Source organism: Xenopus tropicalis, chromosome 5 (assembly GCF_000004195.4).
Source record: "Xenopus tropicalis strain Nigerian chromosome 5, UCB_Xtro_10.0, whole genome shotgun sequence".
Classification (NCBI taxonomy): domain Eukaryota; kingdom Metazoa; phylum Chordata; class Amphibia; order Anura; family Pipidae; genus Xenopus; species Xenopus tropicalis.
This window is the reverse complement of record NC_030681.2, coordinates 38,559,499-38,582,170: the sequence shown is the minus strand read 5'-3', so window position 1 is coordinate 38,582,170 and position 22,672 is coordinate 38,559,499. Positions and strand designations below refer to the sequence as shown.

The 22,672-nt window shown below is 38.0% G+C and overlaps 1 protein-coding gene across 1 annotated transcript in view; it reads right to left on the bottom strand.

Annotated features, from left to right (window-relative positions):
- fbln7 (fibulin 7) overlaps positions 1-22,672 on the bottom strand; it is a 59,612-nt gene that overhangs the window by 14,170 nt on the left and 22,770 nt on the right. Inside the window, exons 2-3 of the mRNA XM_002940399.5 lie at positions 10,286-10,445; positions 3,291-3,461 (exon numbers count right to left, since the gene is read on the bottom strand). Of these exons, the coding sequence (XP_002940445.2) occupies positions 3,291-3,461; positions 10,286-10,445 (331 nt within the window). The remainder of the gene's footprint in view (positions 1-3,290; positions 3,462-10,285; positions 10,446-22,672) is intronic.

Genomic DNA, 22,672 nt, shown 5'->3' with positions numbered 1-22,672 from the left:
CACTGTAATAATAAAACAGTACTTGTACTTGATGGTAACTAAGCTGCATGAATCCATATTGGTGGCAAAACAATCCAAATTACAGAAAGATCCTTTATCTGGAAAACCCCAGGTCCAAAGCATTGTGGATTAGTGGCATAACATTAAACAGAAGTAGATCCCACGATAATGGGGGGCCCCGGACAGCAGGGTCTGCTTCCTCCATTGCTGCATATAAATCCCCCCTCCCCACCGGCTCTCAGGTAGGAGAGTAGACAGGGAGTGGGGATTTATATGCAAGCAGGCATGGGGAACGGGGCTATGTGGGTTTGCTACTCTGCACCAGGCCCCTCCAAAGATTTTTTTGCCGGGGGTGCCAGCATAGAGTTACACCATTGTTATGGATAAGAGATTGTATATCTGTACATGCTTCTTCTGAAAGGAGAACAAAGGTAAACTTTTCAACCCATCATTTTAAAGAATATTGTCACATATATTTTGCCTTAGCAATGCCTGCCACACATTTTATGCCTTAATATGACTGGGGGGGTACAACAGCATCATCAAATTATAGAGGATATTTAACTCTCCAGAAATATGGTTTTCAAAAAACAAAACTATACTATAAAATGTATATTGTTACATGCCATAAAATGTTTATTTGGCAAGACTGCTTGCTTGCGCGTTTGCGATTTTGCATCAGGACAGACTACGTCACGTGGCGTTTCTTGTTAAAGTTCACACTGGGGGAGATGTCATTCCAATACAGATATTAAATACAGTGCTGATGGGTTTTTATTTAATTTAGTCACAACAATGTCAGACGAGGCTAGCAGTTTACAAAGAATGCAATAAACTGTAATAAAATAAAAATACTTTCTGGGGACTTTTATAATAAAAATGTTTATGAAGCACATTTAACAGCAATGTAAAATAATAAACATACGGCTATTCAATGTTGCCTTCTGTTATTTAAAACAGATTTTTCCCAGACCTTAAATGTTAATAATCTGCTGAAGTGAGAATGTGACACCCCTGATTCTACTGAATGCACAATTCATGTTTCTGGGTAACTAACTAGCAGAGGTATCACTGCTTTATTGTCATGATCAGGAAAATGTACATATGCCTAAATTGTGGACTAGTCTAGTGATGTACAGTTTGGCCAGATGTTATGGATAGGGTTTAGGGCCAGTTTTAAGAAAAATTGAAGAAGCCACTTGTTTTAGTGATAAAACATTCTCCAGATTACTCAACCATTCCAACTGCTTTAGACTTGACACTCTCTAGTTCTCTCTTCCTTAAGCAGAACTAACACATAAGGAATTAATAGGCTAGAAATGCTGTCAATTGTGTTTTGGGGTTCTGTATCAGCTCAAGGCAGCCACAGCCCTTAAGTAAAGATCTGTGCCTCCAAAATGCCCCTAGTAGCTCCCCATCTTCTTTTCTGCTGATTCCCTGCACATGCTCTGTGCTGCTGCCAGTTACTGAGCTTAGGGACCGACTCACTGTACACTTGCATATGTAGAATATAAATGTCACAATACAAAGCTGATTATTGGTGCATGGAAGCATACAAACCAGTACAATTTGCATTAAAATGTAATAATCAGCCCTGTAGCATCAGCTTCTATGATGACAAACTTAGCTTCTCAACAGCTGCCCACTGAGCACACTGAGCATGTGCAGTGTCACTGACACTTCTAACAAAATCCAAGATTGCAACCCATTTTGCACAGTTCTGAAGGCCTGGATCATTACTGTTATAGAGATTCTTCAACTTTAGGCTGGTGAACCCCATTTTGTTTTTAGGGTTTAAGTTTTCCATTAAGCTTTAGCTTTTTATACCACCTCTTACTTTCATACTGTAGCATTACTGGTTTGGAATAGGGGGGTTGAAATTGCATGGGTTTAGGATCAAGGATGGGTTTTTACATTTTTTGACTCACTCGTGACTTCTTGTCTGGTAGGGTATTGTTTTCACCTTAACTTCCATAAAATATATCCCATTCGGCTACATCTGCAGAATGCATCGTTTTGATGCTTTTGCATCTTTTCCCTTGAAACCCAACATGCTATTTATAAAATTTCACAGAATATTATATTCCATCAGACGGCGGAGTGTGTGTACAGAGGCAGCCAATGAATGCCACATGACAAGCCATTCCCTGCATCCTGCCAAGAGACTAATTCCTACTGCCATTAATCACATATTCCAAATATCTGAACTCCACTAGACCAGAAACTTACTCAACGTAAAGTCAAAAGCAATAAGCTGAGCTTCTATGAAAAGACTTCTTAGCATAGTCTGATCTTTGTTTCTTGTGTAGGCAAGACTGGGCACAGGTGGGCTGGCATCAGTGTCTCATCCCAGAGATCCAACTAGATAGCAGTTACAAAAGGGAGCACCAGTGGGCAAATAAACAGGTGGAATTATACATTGGAATGTGCAGTTTCTTAAGCTTGAGTAACATGTCAAGTATGTTTATGGAAATCCTTTATAAAGGTCTCTTTATTTCTTATCTGTATTAAACTAAGCAGGATGAAAAAGGCCTCTGTCTCAATGTGCTGTTTCCTCCTCCCCACAGAATTTGAAGGAAATAACTGCCGGACTGACACAATTTTACACTGGATAGTTTGCATATGGGGTTCTTGTAATAACTAATACCTAACCTCCAGGCCTCGTAGTCACTGCACAGCTATGCCAATTATTTAGTGGTTTGTTAGAAATAAAGTAGCCAGTGGGAATAGAAACTATGCTCTAATTCTAGGGAAACATAACACTTGTTTATAATTATGCTCTCAACCTATTGGAGTTGGATTACGTTATCCTTTAGGTTGTCTGCTGTAACGAGAGACAAGACGCAAACTGGCAATAAATCTTTTTATTATATTGCTTTCCTTCCACTGGTTTACATAATGCATCCATTAGAATGCGAATGATTTATGGCATGGAAGCATGAAAGCTCAGCCTTACAGCTGAAGTCAGTAATACAATTTTACCTCTGAAAAAAAAAAAAAAACCTTTCTAGGTTTTTATATAGCAGTGCTTCTCTATGGACTTTCATTACATCACACAAAATAACTGGTAAGGCCTTTTCTTTACATATGGCACTACTGAAGGGTGCTATACATCTCTCAGTATGTCTTTTTGGCACAATGTATACAGTTACTGTATCTTCTTAGACAGTTAAATTACAACCACGGCTGATAGGCCCGACTGGTCCGACACCAAAGAAACTGGAAAGTGTGCCAGTCATAAATTTACCAGACAGATATTTCGCATTAATGCAACATAAATCTGAAGTTACCTTTGCAGTAAGGGGTTTCTCCAGTCCAGCTTCCATTTTGCTGACACAGTCTGCTGCTGGGGCCGATAAGCTGGTAACCAATGTCACAGGTATAATGGACTTCATGGTCTGCTAGGTATTTGGAACCAAACTTTTTGCCATTTTCAGGAGCTTCCAGTGCTGGGCAGACCACTGTAGGCAGAAATTAGATGTACCAGAAAATGTATTTTTCTTGTGGGTAATTTAAAAACAGCTTTTGGACTCGTTCATCTAATTCTGACACCCATAAGACTTCTTTACATATAGACTGGTGGTTCCACCTGTGCTCATATAAAAATAACCACTTTGTACTTCATAAATGACCCAGAAATCACATATTCTACAGTCTAATGAACTGAAAAATACGACAATATTTTTTTTCACAAACAGTAAAATAAAAATCACAAATATTGGCATTCACTTAATTAAACGTTTTTTACGTTTTTGCTTTTTATACATGTTGACAATACAAAGAGAGAGAGGAAGTAAAAAGAGACTGAAAGAAGGAGAGGTACAGAACATAAAGCAAGAAAAACTATATGTTATATAACTGCCAGTAATATTGAGAATGTCTGAAATATAACTTCACATAAGCATTTTGCAAAGCATCAGTAAAAGCTTTAGTATAATAAGACCCAAAGAAACACATTTCCATTGTAAGGTACGTTTATTGCATTAAAGTACTCACAATTCATCTTTTGGACTCGGTATATACCATGGTGCCAGAAAGACACTGTGGATTTCTGTCCTCTAGATCAGGTCCTTTCTTACCACTAGATCTGCTAAATGGATCTACACAGACACATATTCTAATAAGGGCATAGTGTACCGCTACTGGTAGAGCTTCAAACTGCCCAAATTCCTAACTAACTTAATCTAAACTCTACAGTTACTATTATATGAACACCACTAACTGTGAGCTGTAATTTTACTGATGATACTAAATTATTCAGAATTATAAATTCCATAGAGGATGTTGCAGAAAAATTTGACTAAATTTAAAAACTGGGCAACAATCTGGCAAATGAGGTTCACTATTGATAACTGCAAGGTTATGCACTTTGGTAGAAATAACATAAATGGGAGTTAAACATTAAATGATCTGGGGATTTCTGTGGATAACAAGCTGTGTAACTCTAGGCAGTGTCATTCTGTGACAACTAAAGCAAAAAATACTGTCTTGCATAAAAAAGGGCATGAACTCAAGGAATGAAAATATTACGTTGTTTCTTTATAGGACCCTGGTGAGGCAGTTTTGGGCTCCGGTCCAAGAGAAAGGAGAGAGTGCAGAGATGTAACTAAGTGGTAATAGGGATGGAATTATTAAACTGTGAGGAAAGTTTATTAAAGTTGGGGTTGTTTTCTTTGGGGAGAAGGCGTTTGGGAGGGGACATGATTACTCTTTACAAGTACATTATAGACAAAGCGTGGGGGATCTTTTTTCCCATAGAAAATGACAAGAGGCCACCCCTAGACTTGAGAAACTGAACTTTCATTTGAAGCAGCATAGGTGGTTCTTAGGGTGAGGACAGTGAGGTTGGGGATTGCCCTGCTAGGTCATTTAGTCTTGGGAGATTCTATTAATTCCTTAAGAGAGGCTCGGATGACTTCTTGGGCAAATATAATATCCAAGGCTAGAGTGATCTCAGGTTAGTTTAGTACTGGCACGAACATAATTTGTAATATAGGTAAGTGGACGATTGGTCTGTATAGGTATGTTTATATATATGCTGGGGGGGTCACATACATGGGTTCAACTTGATACACTATCGTCTTTTTACCCACAAACTATGTAAATATATAATGATATAATTAGCATCCCTAAAGAAGTATACTGTATGTTATAGCATGAATATTGCACAATATAATAATCCAGTTTGTATTAATGTATTCTACTGTACAGCGTTGCGTACATAAGTAGCGCTTTATAAATAAAGATATACATACATACAGTATACACAGTCTACTGAAATAGTGATTTTTATGAAAGGGAAGTAAGGCACAATAGAGGAATATTAATATTAAGGTTAATATTTAAAGATGCAGTGGGAATACTCAACACCACGCCCTGACACCCACCATACAAGATATGTCATATTGTCATTATTACAGATTAATTATGTTTCCAATAAGTGTAGTTTACTGAGGGAGCACTAACAATGAGAATTACTTTATGGCTTCCCGCTGACTGTGTGGTTGTTAAAACTTGGTACATTTCCAGGGACAAGATTTCCTGGGACAGAGAGTCAACAACAGACACTAACGCCTGTAAAGAAGAGACAGTTGCTAACTGTAAAATAATATGAACTTTTCCAGCAATAATGAAAACATTGTGAAAATAACTTTGAAAAAATAATTAAAAGACACCACTCTCTGCAGTTCCCCAAGATCATTCACACCTAAAACAATTTGATCTTTTTATATAACTGTCAGTATGAGGAGAATTTCATTAAATGGGTTTAAACAAAATCCATCTCAGAATAAACAATATGAATATTTAGTCACATGAAAACATTTGTTACTATTTTTTGCTTTCGCAATTTTGTTTTTTAGGTAAGTAAAATATATTAGAGGAATTCAATGACCATACAAAGGCATAAAACCAAAGGCCGAGTGCTTTCATGCATGTTATGGGACTCTGAGGTGACATTTAATATCCTCACATTTCACCACGTGGTATATTTATTTAGAGCAATAGTTTCACTTAAGAAGGATATTTCTCAACATTATCCAGTTTTACTTCAGTTTTATGTGAAAGTTTCTAAGTAAACTATTTACAACAAATCAAAGTGCCTGAGCTTTATGTTAATCATTGAATGGTAACCAAAACTGATTGTAGATATTTATATCTTGATATCTTAGGACCACTGCAGTACTCCCATAAGTTGGAAGAACACATCAAGTAACATCCCAAACAATAAAAGAAAAGTGAAATTATGCTGAGAGAAGGGGCAAATCCAGTCCATGCATAACAGCTCATGGAGACCAAGGTTCCCAAATGTTTAAGAATTTGTCAGGGGTGCTAGATAATGGAGGTCAATTTCTCATTTATCATGATAGCAGTAATGCATGCTTTTAAAGGAGAAGGAAAGGTAAAAACTAAGTAAGCTTTCTCTCACAGAAAAATACATCATTCCCGGGGCCAGAGTCTGTGGAGTTCTCTTCTCTCTCCCCTATCCTGCTCCCCCCCCCCCCCCCCATAAGAATTGATAAAACTCACTCACTCTTTTGGGAACAAGGTACCACTTGGTCAAAACTTTCTAGAACTTTCTACTTGTGCCAAATTAATAGAACAGTTAGCGGTCCCTTTCCAGATACTACTCCAAGCCTTGGAAGGGATACTATTCGGTCTTGACATTAATACAATTTGACAATTTTGACAATTTGATACAATAGGGAAAATAAGCCTCTCATATAAGGGGTGGAAAATAGTGCTGAAGAAAGTGAAAATCTTTTGTAATAGGTGGATGAAATTTTTGTTCAAACAAGTCCAAGTAAACCTTCCTTTAACCTTATAAAGGTCTTTGACACAATTTATTCCATTAAAGGGGTGGTTCACCTTTAAATTAACTTTTAGTATGTTATAAAAGGCTACTTCTAAGCAACTTTTCAATCAGCCATTATTTGTTTTTCATAGTTTTTGAATGATATGCCTTCTTCTTTTAACTCTTTGCAGTCGTCATTTGTGGTCACTGACCCCAGCAGCCAAAAACGATTGCTCTCTGAGGCTAAAGTTTAATTGTTATTGTTACTTTTTTAAACATACTTTTCTATTCAGGGTCCTCTCCTATTCATATATTAATCTTTCAAACCACACCTTTTGCTAAGGTAATTTGAAACCTAGCAACCAAATAGCTGCTAAAACTCTAAGCTGGAGAGCTGCCAAACAAAAACTTAAATAATGGAAAAGCTACAAATAATAAAAATAAAGACCAACTGCAAATTGTCTCAAAATGTTACTCTCTACATCATACTAAAATTTGAATAAATTTTTACTTTTGAGCAAAAACATCTAGACATAACATTACACTGTTGATGAGTTAGGTGATTTTTACCGACTGCCTTGGCTGAGGCATAAAAATATGGCAGCTCAGACCCATGTGTACAATATGCAAAGAAGGAATACTATAAATCCTATATTCTACACCCTTTTACGTAACTACATATTTAAAGACAATTTAAAAACTAATAAATGACAGTTGAATCCTAGTAATAAATAGGGTAGTTTCTCTTTAAATGATTCAGTGATAACTGGAAACAGATCTCTTTTTTATTGGATGTTCCCTGTTTACTTTACCTCCAGTATCTTTGTGAAACACATGGTTTCAGTACATCTTTATTTTATATGCATTCCCAGTGTTTTTCACTGTATATCATCTTTTTGTCAAGCTAACATCAGAATTCCTTGTGTTTATGTCTGGACACAACAGGATCAATGTATTCAGTTCCACTTTCTTTGCAATGACAGGACAGAACATGTTGCTGGAAGGCAGACTGCTGCTGTAATAGGAAGATCATACTCTCTCTGTCTTTCGCTTCACCAGTTTTGACAGTGCACAGACAGCACAAGTGCTTTTAAAGAATATCTATGATGCCAGAAAATATAGTCCAATGGTCACTACAAATGTAGTTGATAAACATGGTCTAAGATTGCTTTCCATAATTCAACTGACTATCTATAGCCATTACAAAAATATCTGACCCGGAGAATTATCAAATGCTGCTTTAAAGATCTGGCTCCCACAGAACTGTATATCTATGCTACAGCCTCAGCAGGGCCTATTTGGCACTTAGTGCACGCCATGAAGTGGCCGAGCCGATACCACATCTTTTGCGCAGAAAGTGCACTCTTTGCACATAGCGCACTTTGCACTAGAAGAGCCAAATTTCTGATTTGAAAATCCACCAGCAGTCATTTTGTGACACTGTAGATGCAGTTAGATGCAGTTTATCTTTAAGGTAAAGTTAATGTAATGAGAAAAATGCCCCTAGAAAATGCTGCCAGAAGGGATGCATTGATTGCAGTAAATTTAAAGGACAGGTTGTTAGGCACCCCTAGTGGTACAAGTCGCTTATTTTAGATCCTGCTTTTCTTTCATAACTGCCGTACAATTGCCCGTAGTACTTTCCTTTTCAGACCATGCCGCCATACTTTTCTAGTGTTACAGCATCTTTTATGCCACCCCGGGCGAGTGCTGAAGTTCTTCTAATGCACTTGCCCAGACATAGATGGAAATCATCAAAGAATTTCTGCACTGCATGTGAATCTTGTGGCATAGAGGATGCTGAGGCACCAGCTTATGGCAGTGTGGGGCTGGAAAGTATTCAGGAACACTGTCGTTTTGGGAGAAGATCACCGCTGGTCCAATGTCTGAAATAAGTGACTAGAATCACTGAGCAGGGCCTAACAGCAGTAATTCTACCTTTCCTTGTCCTTTAAATTCAATCAGTTTGCAATGACTATAGCCAGAAACTTGAATTATAAGGGGTCTGGTGTAGTTTAGGACAGCATAGCATAAGACCTTTGGTCCTTCATGACTTGATTTGCATGGCATACTATAAGTTTCCCTATATAAAATATTCAGATATAAATTTGAGTCCACGCTAACTCTAGTTGTAGATGGGAGGAGGTGAACCTGATTGTGATTACAGGAAATATGGGTGATGGTTATATCCTGGTGTGCACAGGGGAAAGTGGGGAGGATAAGTGGGCTACATGAAAAGACTGGGGGATCAGTACCAAGGAGCATGCATGAGCAATAGGAACCAGCAAAATGCCAGAGCATTGAGATAAATGACAGTTACTTTCAGACCCCCCCACCCCACACACACCCACATACTATTTTTTTTTTTTTTTTTTAAAGGGGCCAAACCAGGCTGAGGAAGCCCAAGTTTTCTGGGAACCTGAAATTGGAACATTTCTGTGTCTAGGATGTAATTGATGCTCCTCCGTAATCAAAGGTTCAGCTATAAATCATCCTACTATGGGTTTGGAGATCGGCCTTAAAACTTGCCACTTGCAATTCTTTCTATGTCATGTATTTTGCTGAAAAGGTCCTTGTGGCCTAGGATATGTTGGACAAATAACAAGGGGAATTAAAATCAAGGTAGCTTAAGAGAAATACACAGGGAGACACACAGTTATCCAGGCATTTTGTTAAGCATAAACACAATCCTGAACAATTTAGATGTGTGTTCTGGATGGAGCAGGTCTTGAATATAAAATACATCAGCAGCAGTGACACATAAAGATACTTTGTGTGCGTATAGTTTATTGGGTATATTACCAAGTTTTCTCTGGTGGGGATTGAAGCACCTGATTTGAAGTTCCTTTGGCAATGCGAAACAGTGACAGAATGATGGTTATTAGAAGGTTTGTTTAGGCAGGTAGCCTATTAGGGACTGTAAACCATTTATGTCTTATGTACAGTACTTTAAAGTAAGTATCTCATACTAAATTTAAAGTTAGAGTCAGTTTTTAAGAAGATCCATTGTGGGCCCTGCCGACCCAGGCCTGTTTCCTGCCAGGAAATTGTGTGCTTGGGGTTTGCTGTGTGTAGGAGCTTGGAACTGGAATGGGAGGGCCCTGAGTTGGCAGCCCAGTGGGCCCCGCTCACCCCTGGCTGAAGCTGTGTATGTTTGCTAGTGTGAATGTATGTTATATTTAAATGCATGTCTGTTGTTCCTGTTCTTTCTAACTCCTACTGGTAGTAGTTGCAGCAGTAGGCTTGCAATCAAGACACAGTGGCTGGAAAGCGTTAGAATGACTAAAGCCTATATCTCCCTCTCTCTGTAAACACAACGCTTATTTCCCAATCTGTGTTATTAATTTGTTATATTAAAATGACATTAAGCTGAGTATAGGCAAAATGTGACACTGCAACACAGCTTGTGTGAGTTGGTGAAGTGGCACCAGTTGCCTATTTCTGCCTCTTGACTCTTGAATATAAGTAGTAAAACCTAGCTCAGATAATTACCTGGTGGAAGGTCTGGGCTTGCTTTGCTTACGGTGTTTTGTAAGTTAGTCAGTCTGCTTTTCATGATGCGAATTCCTTCTGCAAAACGAGTCTCTTGGCCCTTTAAGAACTGCTGCATCTGGCGTATGGCATTCAGGAGCTGCTGCTTGCTGAGACAGTCCTGTGATCAGCAAAACATCTGTTTTAGTATGACAAGACTCTGATATTTTTAATACAACTGTTATTCCTTATAGTCTTAAACTAGACCAGGACTGACACCAAAATATTTTCATTTATCCCAGCTGGGTACTCAAAAATCCCTTAGAAATCCTAAAGTAATCATGTATCTAGATAGACCACATGACAGTGTGATAGTGAGGTACAATATAACAACTCTTGCAATGAAATATAGCAAAGTAACTGAACCTCTTGCACATAAAATACAATTTAGGATTTTCAGGGGCAGATTTACTAAAACTGTAATATTTCTCATTTTGTTTTATTTGAAAATTCGAATAAACTCGTTTCCATGAATGTCTTACATGAACTAAAAAGTTTGAACTGAAAAATACCAGAAATACCTGGGGCAGGAAAAAGTAGCAGAAAAATAGCAAATTTTTCGAATTTTTGCACAAAAACCAGCGTCAAAAATCCAAAACCTCTAAAGTTTTGAAGTAAAAGAAGGATCCTCCAGGGAAGATACGTCCGTCACTGACTTCTACATGATCTCAGCAAGTTTTGGCTGGTGAATTGTCTGATTAAAATAATCCGATTGTTGATAAATGGCTCCCTCAGTATCCAGAAGCACAGTGACCACAATAACCCATGGTAAGAGCAAAAATTCCAATGGGATCTTAGCAGCATCCATATTTTCATTTAGTCCATTAAAGTCTACTTTTAGTATGTTATAAAATGGCCAATTCTTAGCAACTCATTGGTTGACAGAGTTACTAGTTATTACTTATCTTTCTATGCAGACCCTCTCCTATTCAAGTAATCTGCAGTGCTATGGTTTATGTTATAAAGCTACTGCTCATCCCCAATACCCTCTCGTTTATCTCCAGCTCTGTCCTTGTTTACCTTTCTTTGTTTGTTATCTACTAATATGAAACTAGGCAGGTTTGTATTTTAGGATAAAAAGAGGACTATAATCCTGAATAAGATAAAACATTACCAGTATCCCTAACGTATGGTCCAAAAAGGTTTTGGGGCCATGAATGTTATTCTGTTCCAAGTTCTTCTAGTGTATAGGTCCTTTAAGTTTAATTTTAAGTTTCACAACCCCAGATGGGCTCAGGGCCCACAGGTTGCATAACACTAAAACAAGTTATATTTCAGATTAAGGTCACACAGAAGTTATAAGCTGCCACCTGTGCATGGCTAGAAACATGTTCAGCATTTTCTGACGAGAAGTATCATGTGAGTACAGACTAGTATGTTTCTGATTTGGATTCATTCCTAGTCTACACTCCTAAAAGAGAGGCAGCCCTGAAAATTCTTTATAGAAAACAATTGCAAACAACATGTTGAATATAATTGTTCTTGTTATTGCCTGATATTTATGGAGAAGTTCAAACTTCAGGTTATGATCTCCATATTCTGTGCAACTGGCATCAAGAGTAGGAGGAACCATAGACATGAACCTACCCCAACTTAGATTACTGGTCACACACCATATTGCCAAGACCATGCCTGTTCCAACAACACCACATTCCCTTATGCCCAGACCATACACCATTACACACAACTATGCCCCTGCTCCACCCTTTTCATAGGTATGCGAGGTGTTCAGTCAAATGTAGCTATTCATATAAATACTGATGAAAGGACCAGCACTCCCTTTGTGATGTCAATTTATATCTCACCCATTTGCACAGAAATCTAACGTTTTGGTTTCCTCATTAGGACCTTTGAATAGCATTTTGAAGAACTTAATGAAGTTTATCCTTGATTAAGGTCTGATGAAAATGTTGGACTTCTATGCAAATGTGTCACAAATACATTTTCAATGGGTGTTGGTCCTGTACTCATTGTCTTGATTGAGATTGATCGATAGATAGTACAGATATGGGATCCATTATCCGAAACCTGTTATCCTAATTACGGGAAGGTCATCTCCCATAGAATCCATTATTAGCAAATAATTTTAATTTTTAAAATGATTCCCTTTTTCTCTGTAATAAAAAAACCTTGTACTTGATCCCAACTAAGATATAATTGATCGTTATTGGAAGCAAACCAATCCTATTGGGTTTATTTAATGTTTGAATAATCTTTTAGTAGACTTAAGGTCCCCATACACGTTGAGATTCGCCAAGCGAGTGGATCCCCACCTGATATCCTCCCCTACGATAGGCCCTGGGGCCAAACAATCAAATTATATTGGCGGCAATCGGGCAGTCGGTTCGGGGACCGCATCAACGAGCCGATGCGGTCCCCGATCCAACTGAATTTTCTAACCTGTGCGATCGATATCTGGCCAATTTCAGGCTAGATATTGGTCGGGCAGGTCCCTTGTTTCTGCCCCTACATGGGCCGATAAGCTGACGAATCTGTCTAAGGGACTGATATCGGCAGCTACTATCGGCCTGTGCATGGGGACCTTTAAGGTATGGAGAGCCAAATTACGGAATGATCCTTTATCCAGAAAACCCCAGGTCCCAAGCATTCTGGATAATGGGTCCAATACCTGTATTGAATTTAAATTAGCAGTTACATTTCATCAACAATTAAGTAATGCATTTGTTCTTATAGCATATTTGCTTTAAGGTTTAAGATAAAAGGATTAGCTCAGAGAATTGTATAAAGTTGGAGAATTAGAAGAAAACAAAGTTGTATATCATTAAAGAGGGTAGGTGGAAAGAGCAAAAAAGAGGAGAGAACAAAGAAGAAGACAATGCACCCACAACTTCTCCTTTACACACTTTCGGATCCCATCCTACAACTAATTGCATCTCAGGCCTGTTGAGTTTAGCATTAGCTTCATTATTACTTATTTTTTCATTTAAAGGAAAACTATATCCCAAACAATGTAGTTCTCTAAAAAAAATAAAGCAGCTCACATGTAAAGTTATTGTCATAAAACTATACTTTTTCAGTAGTATCTGTTATTGAGTAATCCTAAATAGAAAGTTGTTTTTTTAAGTACTATGGGCCGCCCCTGAGACCATACCATTCACTGTGCACACACACAAACCAACATACATGTTAGGTCACATCAGCCAATTAATGGGAAGGTTTCTGTCTTTTACTCCCATACTACTTCCTGTTACAGTTAGAGCTGCCCTATTTCCTGTCAGGTGATGAGGGAGCACACAGCCCATCACAAAATGGTGGCTCAAGGGAAAGGATGTAAAAGAGCAATATTTATTGACATATATATTCCAGTTTGGTTAGATTCTCTAATATGCCACTTATTATATAAACTACCTGTTGGTTAGGTATTCATTCTCTAGGTATAGTTTTCCTTTAAATATATTTGTGAAATAGATACAGAAAAGTCTGTATACGTTTGATTGCTACAAAAGAAATGTCTATATATAATGTTACAATATTTTCTATATCTTTGTAGCTATGTCACGTTTATTAATCATTACACTGTATAAACATGATTAGTGCACATATAATGTTATTTGAATTAAAGCAAAACTGCATTTTATTAACCTGCACAAATGCTTATACGAGTTACACAAATAGCAACAAACTTAATCAGATTTGTAGGACTTTCACTAAATTTATATGTAATTGGTATTATTTAATCCTATACAAGAGTACAACATAAGGCTGGAAAGAGAAAACTGCTGTCGGCTGTTTCAGCAGGCATCTTGTGTTCTGGCCTGCAGCATGGTTTATGCTTACAACTATCAGTCCTGTAATCTTTAGTAAGCAGCCGGCAGGAATCCAATATTGTAATCCAAGCTTCTCATGCAATATTAATGCATGAAGCAATATTTAGAGTTCTGCCATTCGTCACTTGGAGAAACTTTACTGCCAATTTAACTGAATGATTTGAAAGTGTCATAATGGTCAGTAAGAGAGGAATAACATCACATAGTGAAGAAGTGATTTGAGCTTCACGCAGTGAGTAAGCAAACATATTTTATTTTTTTATTACTAGGAAAAAGTTCCAAGAACGTTAACCTTCCCCAAGGTCACATAAAACTCACAGCCTTAATGTGACTTTTTAAGAAAATCAAGTTCCACTGCAGAAGAGCTTGTAAAACCCCCAGGCTCACCGGAAAAAGAGCCTCAATCATGTTAGAACCAAGATACAAGCTTGATTTACTAAGTGAGCCTGGCTGCCATTTTTAAAAGGCTGGCAAAGCAATTGAGAATCTTGGGTGATACACAAAAAAAGAGAATAATATCAAATTAAGGATATTTTTTGGATGTGCAACTGATATATTTACCAGTTTGGCTGTATTTTAATCAACCATAATGTAAAAACAAGCAGAAATAATTTATCCTTGTCATTTTATTCATGTGCCATTATTTTGGATACAATGTTAATCCATTTTTGGCACAACATTTCTGTTACAAATTACAGATTTAGTCAAATAAAGTAGCTAATTGGATGCTGTCTAAGGAGGGTTTGGGATGGCTGAACATGATAGACTTGCAGCTTCATCCTGGATGAGTTGTGTAAAAGTAAAGACGTTCCATTAAGACAGATATGGATGCACTGATCATTGTATTTGATTAAGATTCACTACAATGAGTCCTATCAGCACTCTAGGTTAGTGGCATTGCTGCACAGATTACTTGTAAATCAGCTCTTCCTGGACATGACTTTCATTCTGTTGTCTACTCTAAGCACAAATTAATCACTTAATAAGTTAGTAAATTGGTTGCCCAGATTAACAGAAAGTCAGGATACAAGTAAAAAGTATACAGGATTATGCATTACTTATTTTATTTATCTTATGTCCTAGCTGAGTCTGTTTGCTAAGTAAGGGAAAAGAAATGAATGAGAATCCTCGCAGAAGCTGTATGCAAAATTGCACATTCTGTAAGTTTCCAGTGGTTCCCTTGGAAGCAAAAGTGGTTTGCATATTAAGGTCCGTCTACTTGTACCAAACCCAAACAGGTGATCTGTGTCAGCATTTACCAACATTTGATCTGTGGAGCACTGTTGTATTCATGGGGGAGCCACAGGTCTCTGCAAGAAAGGTAGTGTGCAAAGTGCAAAGGTCTATTGCACCCATTTTTACTTTGCACACTGCCATCCTTTTAGTAAATGACTCCTCGTGTATTTAACCCTTTTGCCCACTAATGCTTTACTTATGCAAGTACCTTTTATGCACAGGGAGAATTTATCATTTAAAGGGCTTTTTTTAGTAGATATAGGGCAGCTGCAGCTGTGCCCCCGTTAGTACCTGGAACCACTCTGACTCATATACAGATCTGCTCATATAATTAAATAACCATTTATTTGAAATTTCAAACATGGTATTTGTGCTTCTGCATTTCTTTTTGCTGGATAAACCATTTCCGTAGTTTTCAGTGTATTGTTTGTATACACACTGTTTTCATTATTTTTATGTAATATACCTTGAATTTTGGGTTTCGGAAACCACCTAGTTCCACTAACTCATAACTACTGAACTATTTTATTTTCCTTTAGCCAGGGATGAAATGAAACCGAATTCTGGATTTATCAACAAGGTGTTTGCATAACAATATTTATTTATGAACACCATTATATGGTTGCACATCCATTGTACACCAAGGAGATTTTCAGTACTTATCAAGTAGGAGCAACCCCAAAGGCTAAAGGAACTCTCATCTCACAGGAGATTCCCCAGGCTTGACACCCTCCCTTAATAATGATAGTTCTCATTAGAATGAGCAGAAGACCTGTTCATAGACAAGTTCCAATATATTGCTTTTCTGAGGGAGCCTCAGAACTTCTCCTTTAACATTTACAGATCAAAACTAGCTTCTCAGAGATATGCTTTCCTCCCCACTGGTTGTTGAAGTTCCCATGGTTGTTGATACAGCAAACACATTTTGTGCTGAGACTTCAAGTATATACGAAGATCACTTTATAAATAGTAAAGACAGTGGGAGTAAAATGCTAAATAAAATGGCATTCATGTTTCAAATTAACTAATTCAGCGTCTGCTGTTTCTGCATTCCAATACTATTTCCATTAGGCTACTGGCAATCAGCAACATGGGGACTGATATAAATATGTTCTTAGTATTGTACAGGATGAGGGCTGGAATAGCTATGTTCTTGGTATTCTACAGAAAGGGGCTGGTATAACTATATTCCTAGAACTGAACAGACTGGGCAATGGCATAACTAGGTTTCCAGTATTGGACAGAAAGGACACTGGTATAACTAGGTTCCTAGTATTGAGTAAATAGTGGGACCAGATTTTATGCATAGAGCTAGTATGCCTAGGATAAAGAAAAGCAAGGGAGTCAGTAGCAAAAACAGTAGCATTAATTATTAGGTCAAGGAGAACACTGATGATTGCATCTGTTATAATTATGACTGCATCTTGTACTCAAGGGAAAGGGCTTTCAGGAAGAAGGAATAGTGACTGAAAGTCAAAGCTGATGGACAAAAACAAGTATAAAACAGAATGGTGCATAACAAAAGCTATAAAAGCAATGGCCTTATGTATGGAGGTGTGGTTCTTATGCAGTTCCATATAGACCGGTGCCACTCTATGCATGGCTGATCAGCTAAATTGCCCATAGAGACCTACACACCTGAGGATGGTCATATAAGCTGACCAAAAGTCACGTCATTCGAAGGATTCAGATTTACTTTAACCAGGCACGTGGATTTGGCCAAATTCGAATCATGCTGAAAAAGACCAAATCTTGGCTGAATGTCAAACTGAATTCTGGATTTGGTGCATCCCTCGCAACAGGGGGAAAAAAGAAGAAAAGGCACAGGTTACATAGCAGATAACAGATAAAACACCATTGTATTCTACAGGACTTATCTGTTATCTGCTATGTAACCTGTGCCTTTTCTTCTTGTTTTCATCTTGAATGGCTGCCCCTGTGGCTAAACAACAGGGTATTTATATAAACTATAGTAGAGTTTCTAAAGCAAACAGACCAGCTGTACCATTGCAGGGCAACAGTACATTATATTTATAATTACTTTAAAACACTTTCAAATTTTGGTATTACTGTTCCTTTAATGAGCCCTCTAGTTGTTTATGTGAACTACCCCTCTGTTCTGCCCTTGTCATCAACGTTAACCATGCACAGTAACATGATCTTGTTTCAGCCGTGCTTTACATGCCAGCATTAAACAAATATTACTCTCAAGTTTTAATAAGATGTCCAAACACACACTTTTTTACAGCAAAATATAACAGCAACATTTTAACACTCAGTCCCACAAACAGGCTGTTCAAAGTAGTAAGGAGGTCCACTGCGATCATTCACTGCATCCTTTTGCGTGATTTATCCTTTTAGCACACTATCAGGCTACACACATTTGAGAATGGGATGATTCAAATTATAGGGAATGAATGAGGTATTTCTTTCACCATAATCACAGTGCTGCCTTAGTGTTCAGAGTCATAAAACTAATCAGGAGCTAGCTGTATTTACGTTAGCAAGATGGCAGCATGAAACCACCTATTGAAGCATGAAAAGGAAGCATCCAGAATATGCACACAAGCCATGGAGCACACTGCTCGCTGTTCAGCTGAATAATTTCATTAACAGGCTTCTGAATGCAGATTAGTGTTGAGGTAAGAAGCGTGTCACAGACTCATAAGAACACACAAGAAGCGTGTCACAGACTCATGTTGTTGACAGAAGTGAAAACTGAAATGATTTACATATTTGCTTTATGTTATGAAGAAAAATCATTGTGTATAAAATAGTTGTAAACACACGCATGCTGTGCCACATTGTATTTATCTACTGAAAAAGGAATTAATGGACTTCAAAATACAATTTTTAACTTCCCACGGCTACCAAGTAAAGAACAGCAAAAGCGTGTTTTTTCCTTTATACAATACCGAGGGCCAGTAGTGGATATTATAATCTCCCCAAAGGGGACTGCTTGTCCATATATTGCAGTATATTCAAGCTGGCCAACTGCGCCCCCAGTCTGACCAGTCCTACACAGAATTCTACTTCATTATACATTCATTTTCGGGCCAGATTTCAGTCAGGGAAAACGGCCTCAGTGTATTTAATCGCTAACTTTTCTGTTTTGACCTGTTTATAAAAAGTCCTTGTTAAAGGAAATCTATACCTCTAGACTAAATACTTAACCGACATATACTTTCTATCACACTAAGTGGCTTATTAAAAATTCTTACCAAACTGGAATATATATCAGTAGATATTGCCCTTTACATCACAGGCATTAAGTTTTACCTGCAACTTGCATACTTTCTAAGGTTAAAACCTCCAAATGGTTGCCCTGTTTATTGGGATCACCTGACTGTAGCTGGGCATGATGGGAGCTACAATATGGAGCTGGCCTCTATAAACTTTAAGTGGCGAGCACAACTTTCCCTGTTTTGCTACAGTTAATAAAGGAGCAGTGGCCAGCACTGTGTTATAGCTCCCATCATATAGGGTTACACCAGATTCAGATACTCCACAATGACCTGAACATTATTTGCATATTCAAATTAAAAAAAGGGGGGTCACCATCAGAACTTAAAGGAGAAGGAAAGACATTTTGGCATTTTAGTGCACAATAGTGCAAGCTAGAACTCTATATTTATTCTGTAAAAAGCTTTACCAGCCCTAGAATCTCCCTCTGTTTAAAATAGCAGCTGCCATTTTAGCTTGGTCTTAGTGGCTTCTGTGCTGCAGCTATGGCTGCTGGTAGCTCAGATTACACAGCACAGTTGAAAGGGGGAAAGAGGGCAAACTGAGCAGACGTGCTGTGCCCTGAAGGATTTTTCGGAGAGAGGAAGTCTGACACAGAAGAACATATACACAAAAGAAGAAAAGAAATCCTCTGTTTCTTTTGATAGAGGACTCAGTCCAGCTTTCCTGTGAGTGTTTATGGCTTTCTGATAAAGATTACTGAATCCTGGGTGTAGTGTAGCCTTACTGCATATATTCACAAAATTCTCACTTTACAGCAAATGTGGTTGTATAAGAATTATATCAAAATTGTCTGTTCTTATAGGTTTTTTTCATTGGCTTTTTTGAGTAGAATATTTTTGGCCTGTTTACTAAAGTTTTTTTTTCCCTAGGGGTGAAATATTTTGTGACTTTTGTCCACAATGGTTGTGTTCACTTTTTTTTTGCAGGAGATGCAAAGTACAGGGCAACCAGATGCAAGGGAGTTTATTATTATTATTATTATTAACAACATTTATTTATAAAGCGCCAACATATTCCACAGCACTGTACAATAAGTGGGTTTCATACATTGGACATACAGAGTAACATATAAAGTAATCAATAACCGATACAAGAGGTGAAGAAGGCCCTGCCCAAAAGAGCTTACAATCTACAAGTTTACCACCTGCCCTGAGGACATGTTAGTTTCAGAACTCCCTTTGCACCTACAAATGCAACTGACTTGCACCTAACCCTGATCCCTTCAGGTGTTTCTTTGTTCATGTTTCTCTGCCCTCAGCCATCCTCCTTTTCCACCCAGGAAAAACTCCATTCTGCCCAGGCCATGCCCCCTGCTCTGATTGGGGTGCCTGAAAAATATGTGGGTAAGTTGACATGTCTGTGCTAATGCAGCTTTCAGAACCTAATACAGGAAATAGTATAATTTACAATCCCTACTGACTATATCCATTAATATTCAAGTGAATACCAACTCTCAGGGAAATCTGCTTGTATTGGCTGGGATACAGCTTAGTCTGTATTGGCTTAGGCTACAGCAGTTACTTGTTGCTTTTATTTTGTTTATCTTTGCTTGGATCAGTCTAGTAAGCAGTGTGGTATAATTCCAGCTGACTCACTATCTGCTTTTCAGGAAAAAGCTCATATTGGAATAGAGGAGAGGTAATACATTATACAGTAGAACACACATTTTTTTTTGTTCTTAATATCACTGGGCAGTCTTTATTTTATGTGATCATATTTTACTCTAAATAAAAGTAAGAAAGAAGTGCTTATACTGACTGTCCATTTCAGCAGCCCTTGTTGGCATATATATTGATATATATCTACTGTCAATGTATATTTCATTAATATAACAATACTTGTATTATCAGTGGTGACCCTAAAATAACAGTGGTAGGAGGCCCTTGGCAAAAACTGATGTGAACATCAGGTACTAAAAGCAAAATAAAACTTTCTCCAAATGTACAATGATCAAGAAACTTCTGGCCGTACTTTAAAATTCCATCAGACAGATTCTTAAAGGAGAAGGAAAGGTAAAAACTAAGTAAGCTTTATCAGAAAGGTTCTCTGTCAAAAGATTTGTTGTCTCTTTGTTTTCCTGTGCCAGAGACACGCAGCTCTCTCCCCTCTCCTGCTCCCCCCTCCCTCAAGAATGCTAAGAACTCCCTCCCCCCCTTAGGAATGTGGATCTGAGCCAATCAGCAGGAAACTTCCTCATAGTCTTACAAACTGAGCATGTACACCGGTCTTGGTACAGGAGCGATGCATTATGGGAATCTTCTCTACCCTGCTCAGCATTTTTTTTTCCTGTTTGGCTTCTGATCTTCTGAACAGGTGAAATATGGGGAGACTTAAGGGCACTATTGAGAGAACTGAAGGTATGCCTGCAGCTTGGGATTAACTCTTTATTAGCCTTTCTTTCTCCTTCAAATAATTGAACCTTTGTCAACTTGACCCATATCATAAAGAATAGAGAAGATGCAGACAGGCATGAAAATGTACAAAAAATTAGACGGGAAAGTCAAAGCTGCCAGATCGAAACCTGGCTAATTTTTGTCCAGAAATCAGTCGGGAAGACCGGCATCGGTGTATTAAATTGCAAACTTTTTTGTTTCAACCAGTGTACATATTGTGTAGGCATACTCCTCTATCAAAAGATTATGTTTATCAGTGCAACATTTGTGACCCCATTGGTCCCCAGTCTTGCAATGGAAAAAAGTATAAAAAAAAGACTATAAAGAGACACATAACTCCTTCCATGTAGCTAAATCAGCATATTTGCCAGTGAAAGAGCCTTCTAACACAATTCTATATAGTTTTTAATTAGCATATATGTTTTTGCCCAAGTGTATAACTTTGCATTTATCAACAATAATCCTGATTTGACAGTTTGCTGCCCACTTCTCCAGTTAATTCAAATTGCTGTGCAAACTGTAAATATCCTACCTGGAGCCTATTGATTTCTATAATTAAGTATCATCAACAAACACAGAGACAGCGGTTACAATGCCAACGTCACATGAAAACAATGGACCATCGAGAGACCCCTGAGGTACTCCACAAACAACACTGGTCCATATGCACTGCAAACCAAGGTCTAGGTTTCTGTTCATCTATTGTACATACAACCGTGCAGGCACAACCTTACTGTATTGGGATTTCAGCTTTATGTCGGTAATACATGCAGAGATAAGATAGTATGAAATCAAATTTGGTGCAATTACCTGTTGCACTAAGTTGGCCAGTGAATTGTCCATCGGCAGATGAGGAACTGAAGAGGAACGAAGGATCATAACAATAGAAATGCAGGCAGACAATGTCTGGAATTTATACCAATGTCTAATTTCTAAACAATGTATCTTTGCAAAGGGGAAGAAGCACTCCAGTGTGTCGGCAATGTGCGGTTTGTTCATTTCTGCAAATAAATGATTTAAAGGCATTGCCGACACACTGGAGTGCTTCTTCCCCTTTGCAAAGATACATGGAAAAAAGGCTTGGGAGCGGCTGTGGAAGTTAAGCACCCTTTGAGAACATGTATGTAAGTGGTGTGCTGAAGATTTTTGTTTATGTTAATTTCTAAACAACTCTTCCTAAAACTTTCCTGTCACAGATATCATACTAATAGGCCTGTTACATGGCTAAGAATGGCATTAGATTATTAATTTGCCAATGTTGTGGTACCATGGCATGCATTAGAACAATGTTCCCCAACCAGTGGCTCAGGATGTTTGTAGCACATTCTTGTGATAGTTTTATTTAACCTCTAGTTCTAGACTTTCCAGTGATAGACTTGCTTCTTGTTATTTTCATGCTGCATTAGACATGAGGAAAGGTGAAAGTCTTGCCTCAGGCAACAGTGTGTGGCAGTTTACTGGAGCAGCAAAAAGCCGCCTCTGGTAACTTTAAGATTCAAAAATTTCAGATATCAAGGGGAGCAGACTCGTACCTGCAAATGACTTGCCTTTATCATTTCTTAAGTGCTAAGTAGGGTTCCCATTAGTCCACATTTTGGGGGAACAGGCCCTGTTTTTTTTGCACCACAATTCTTCTGTAGGGTAGTTGCATGTGTATTGACAGCAGCAGAAGTGTACAGCAGAAG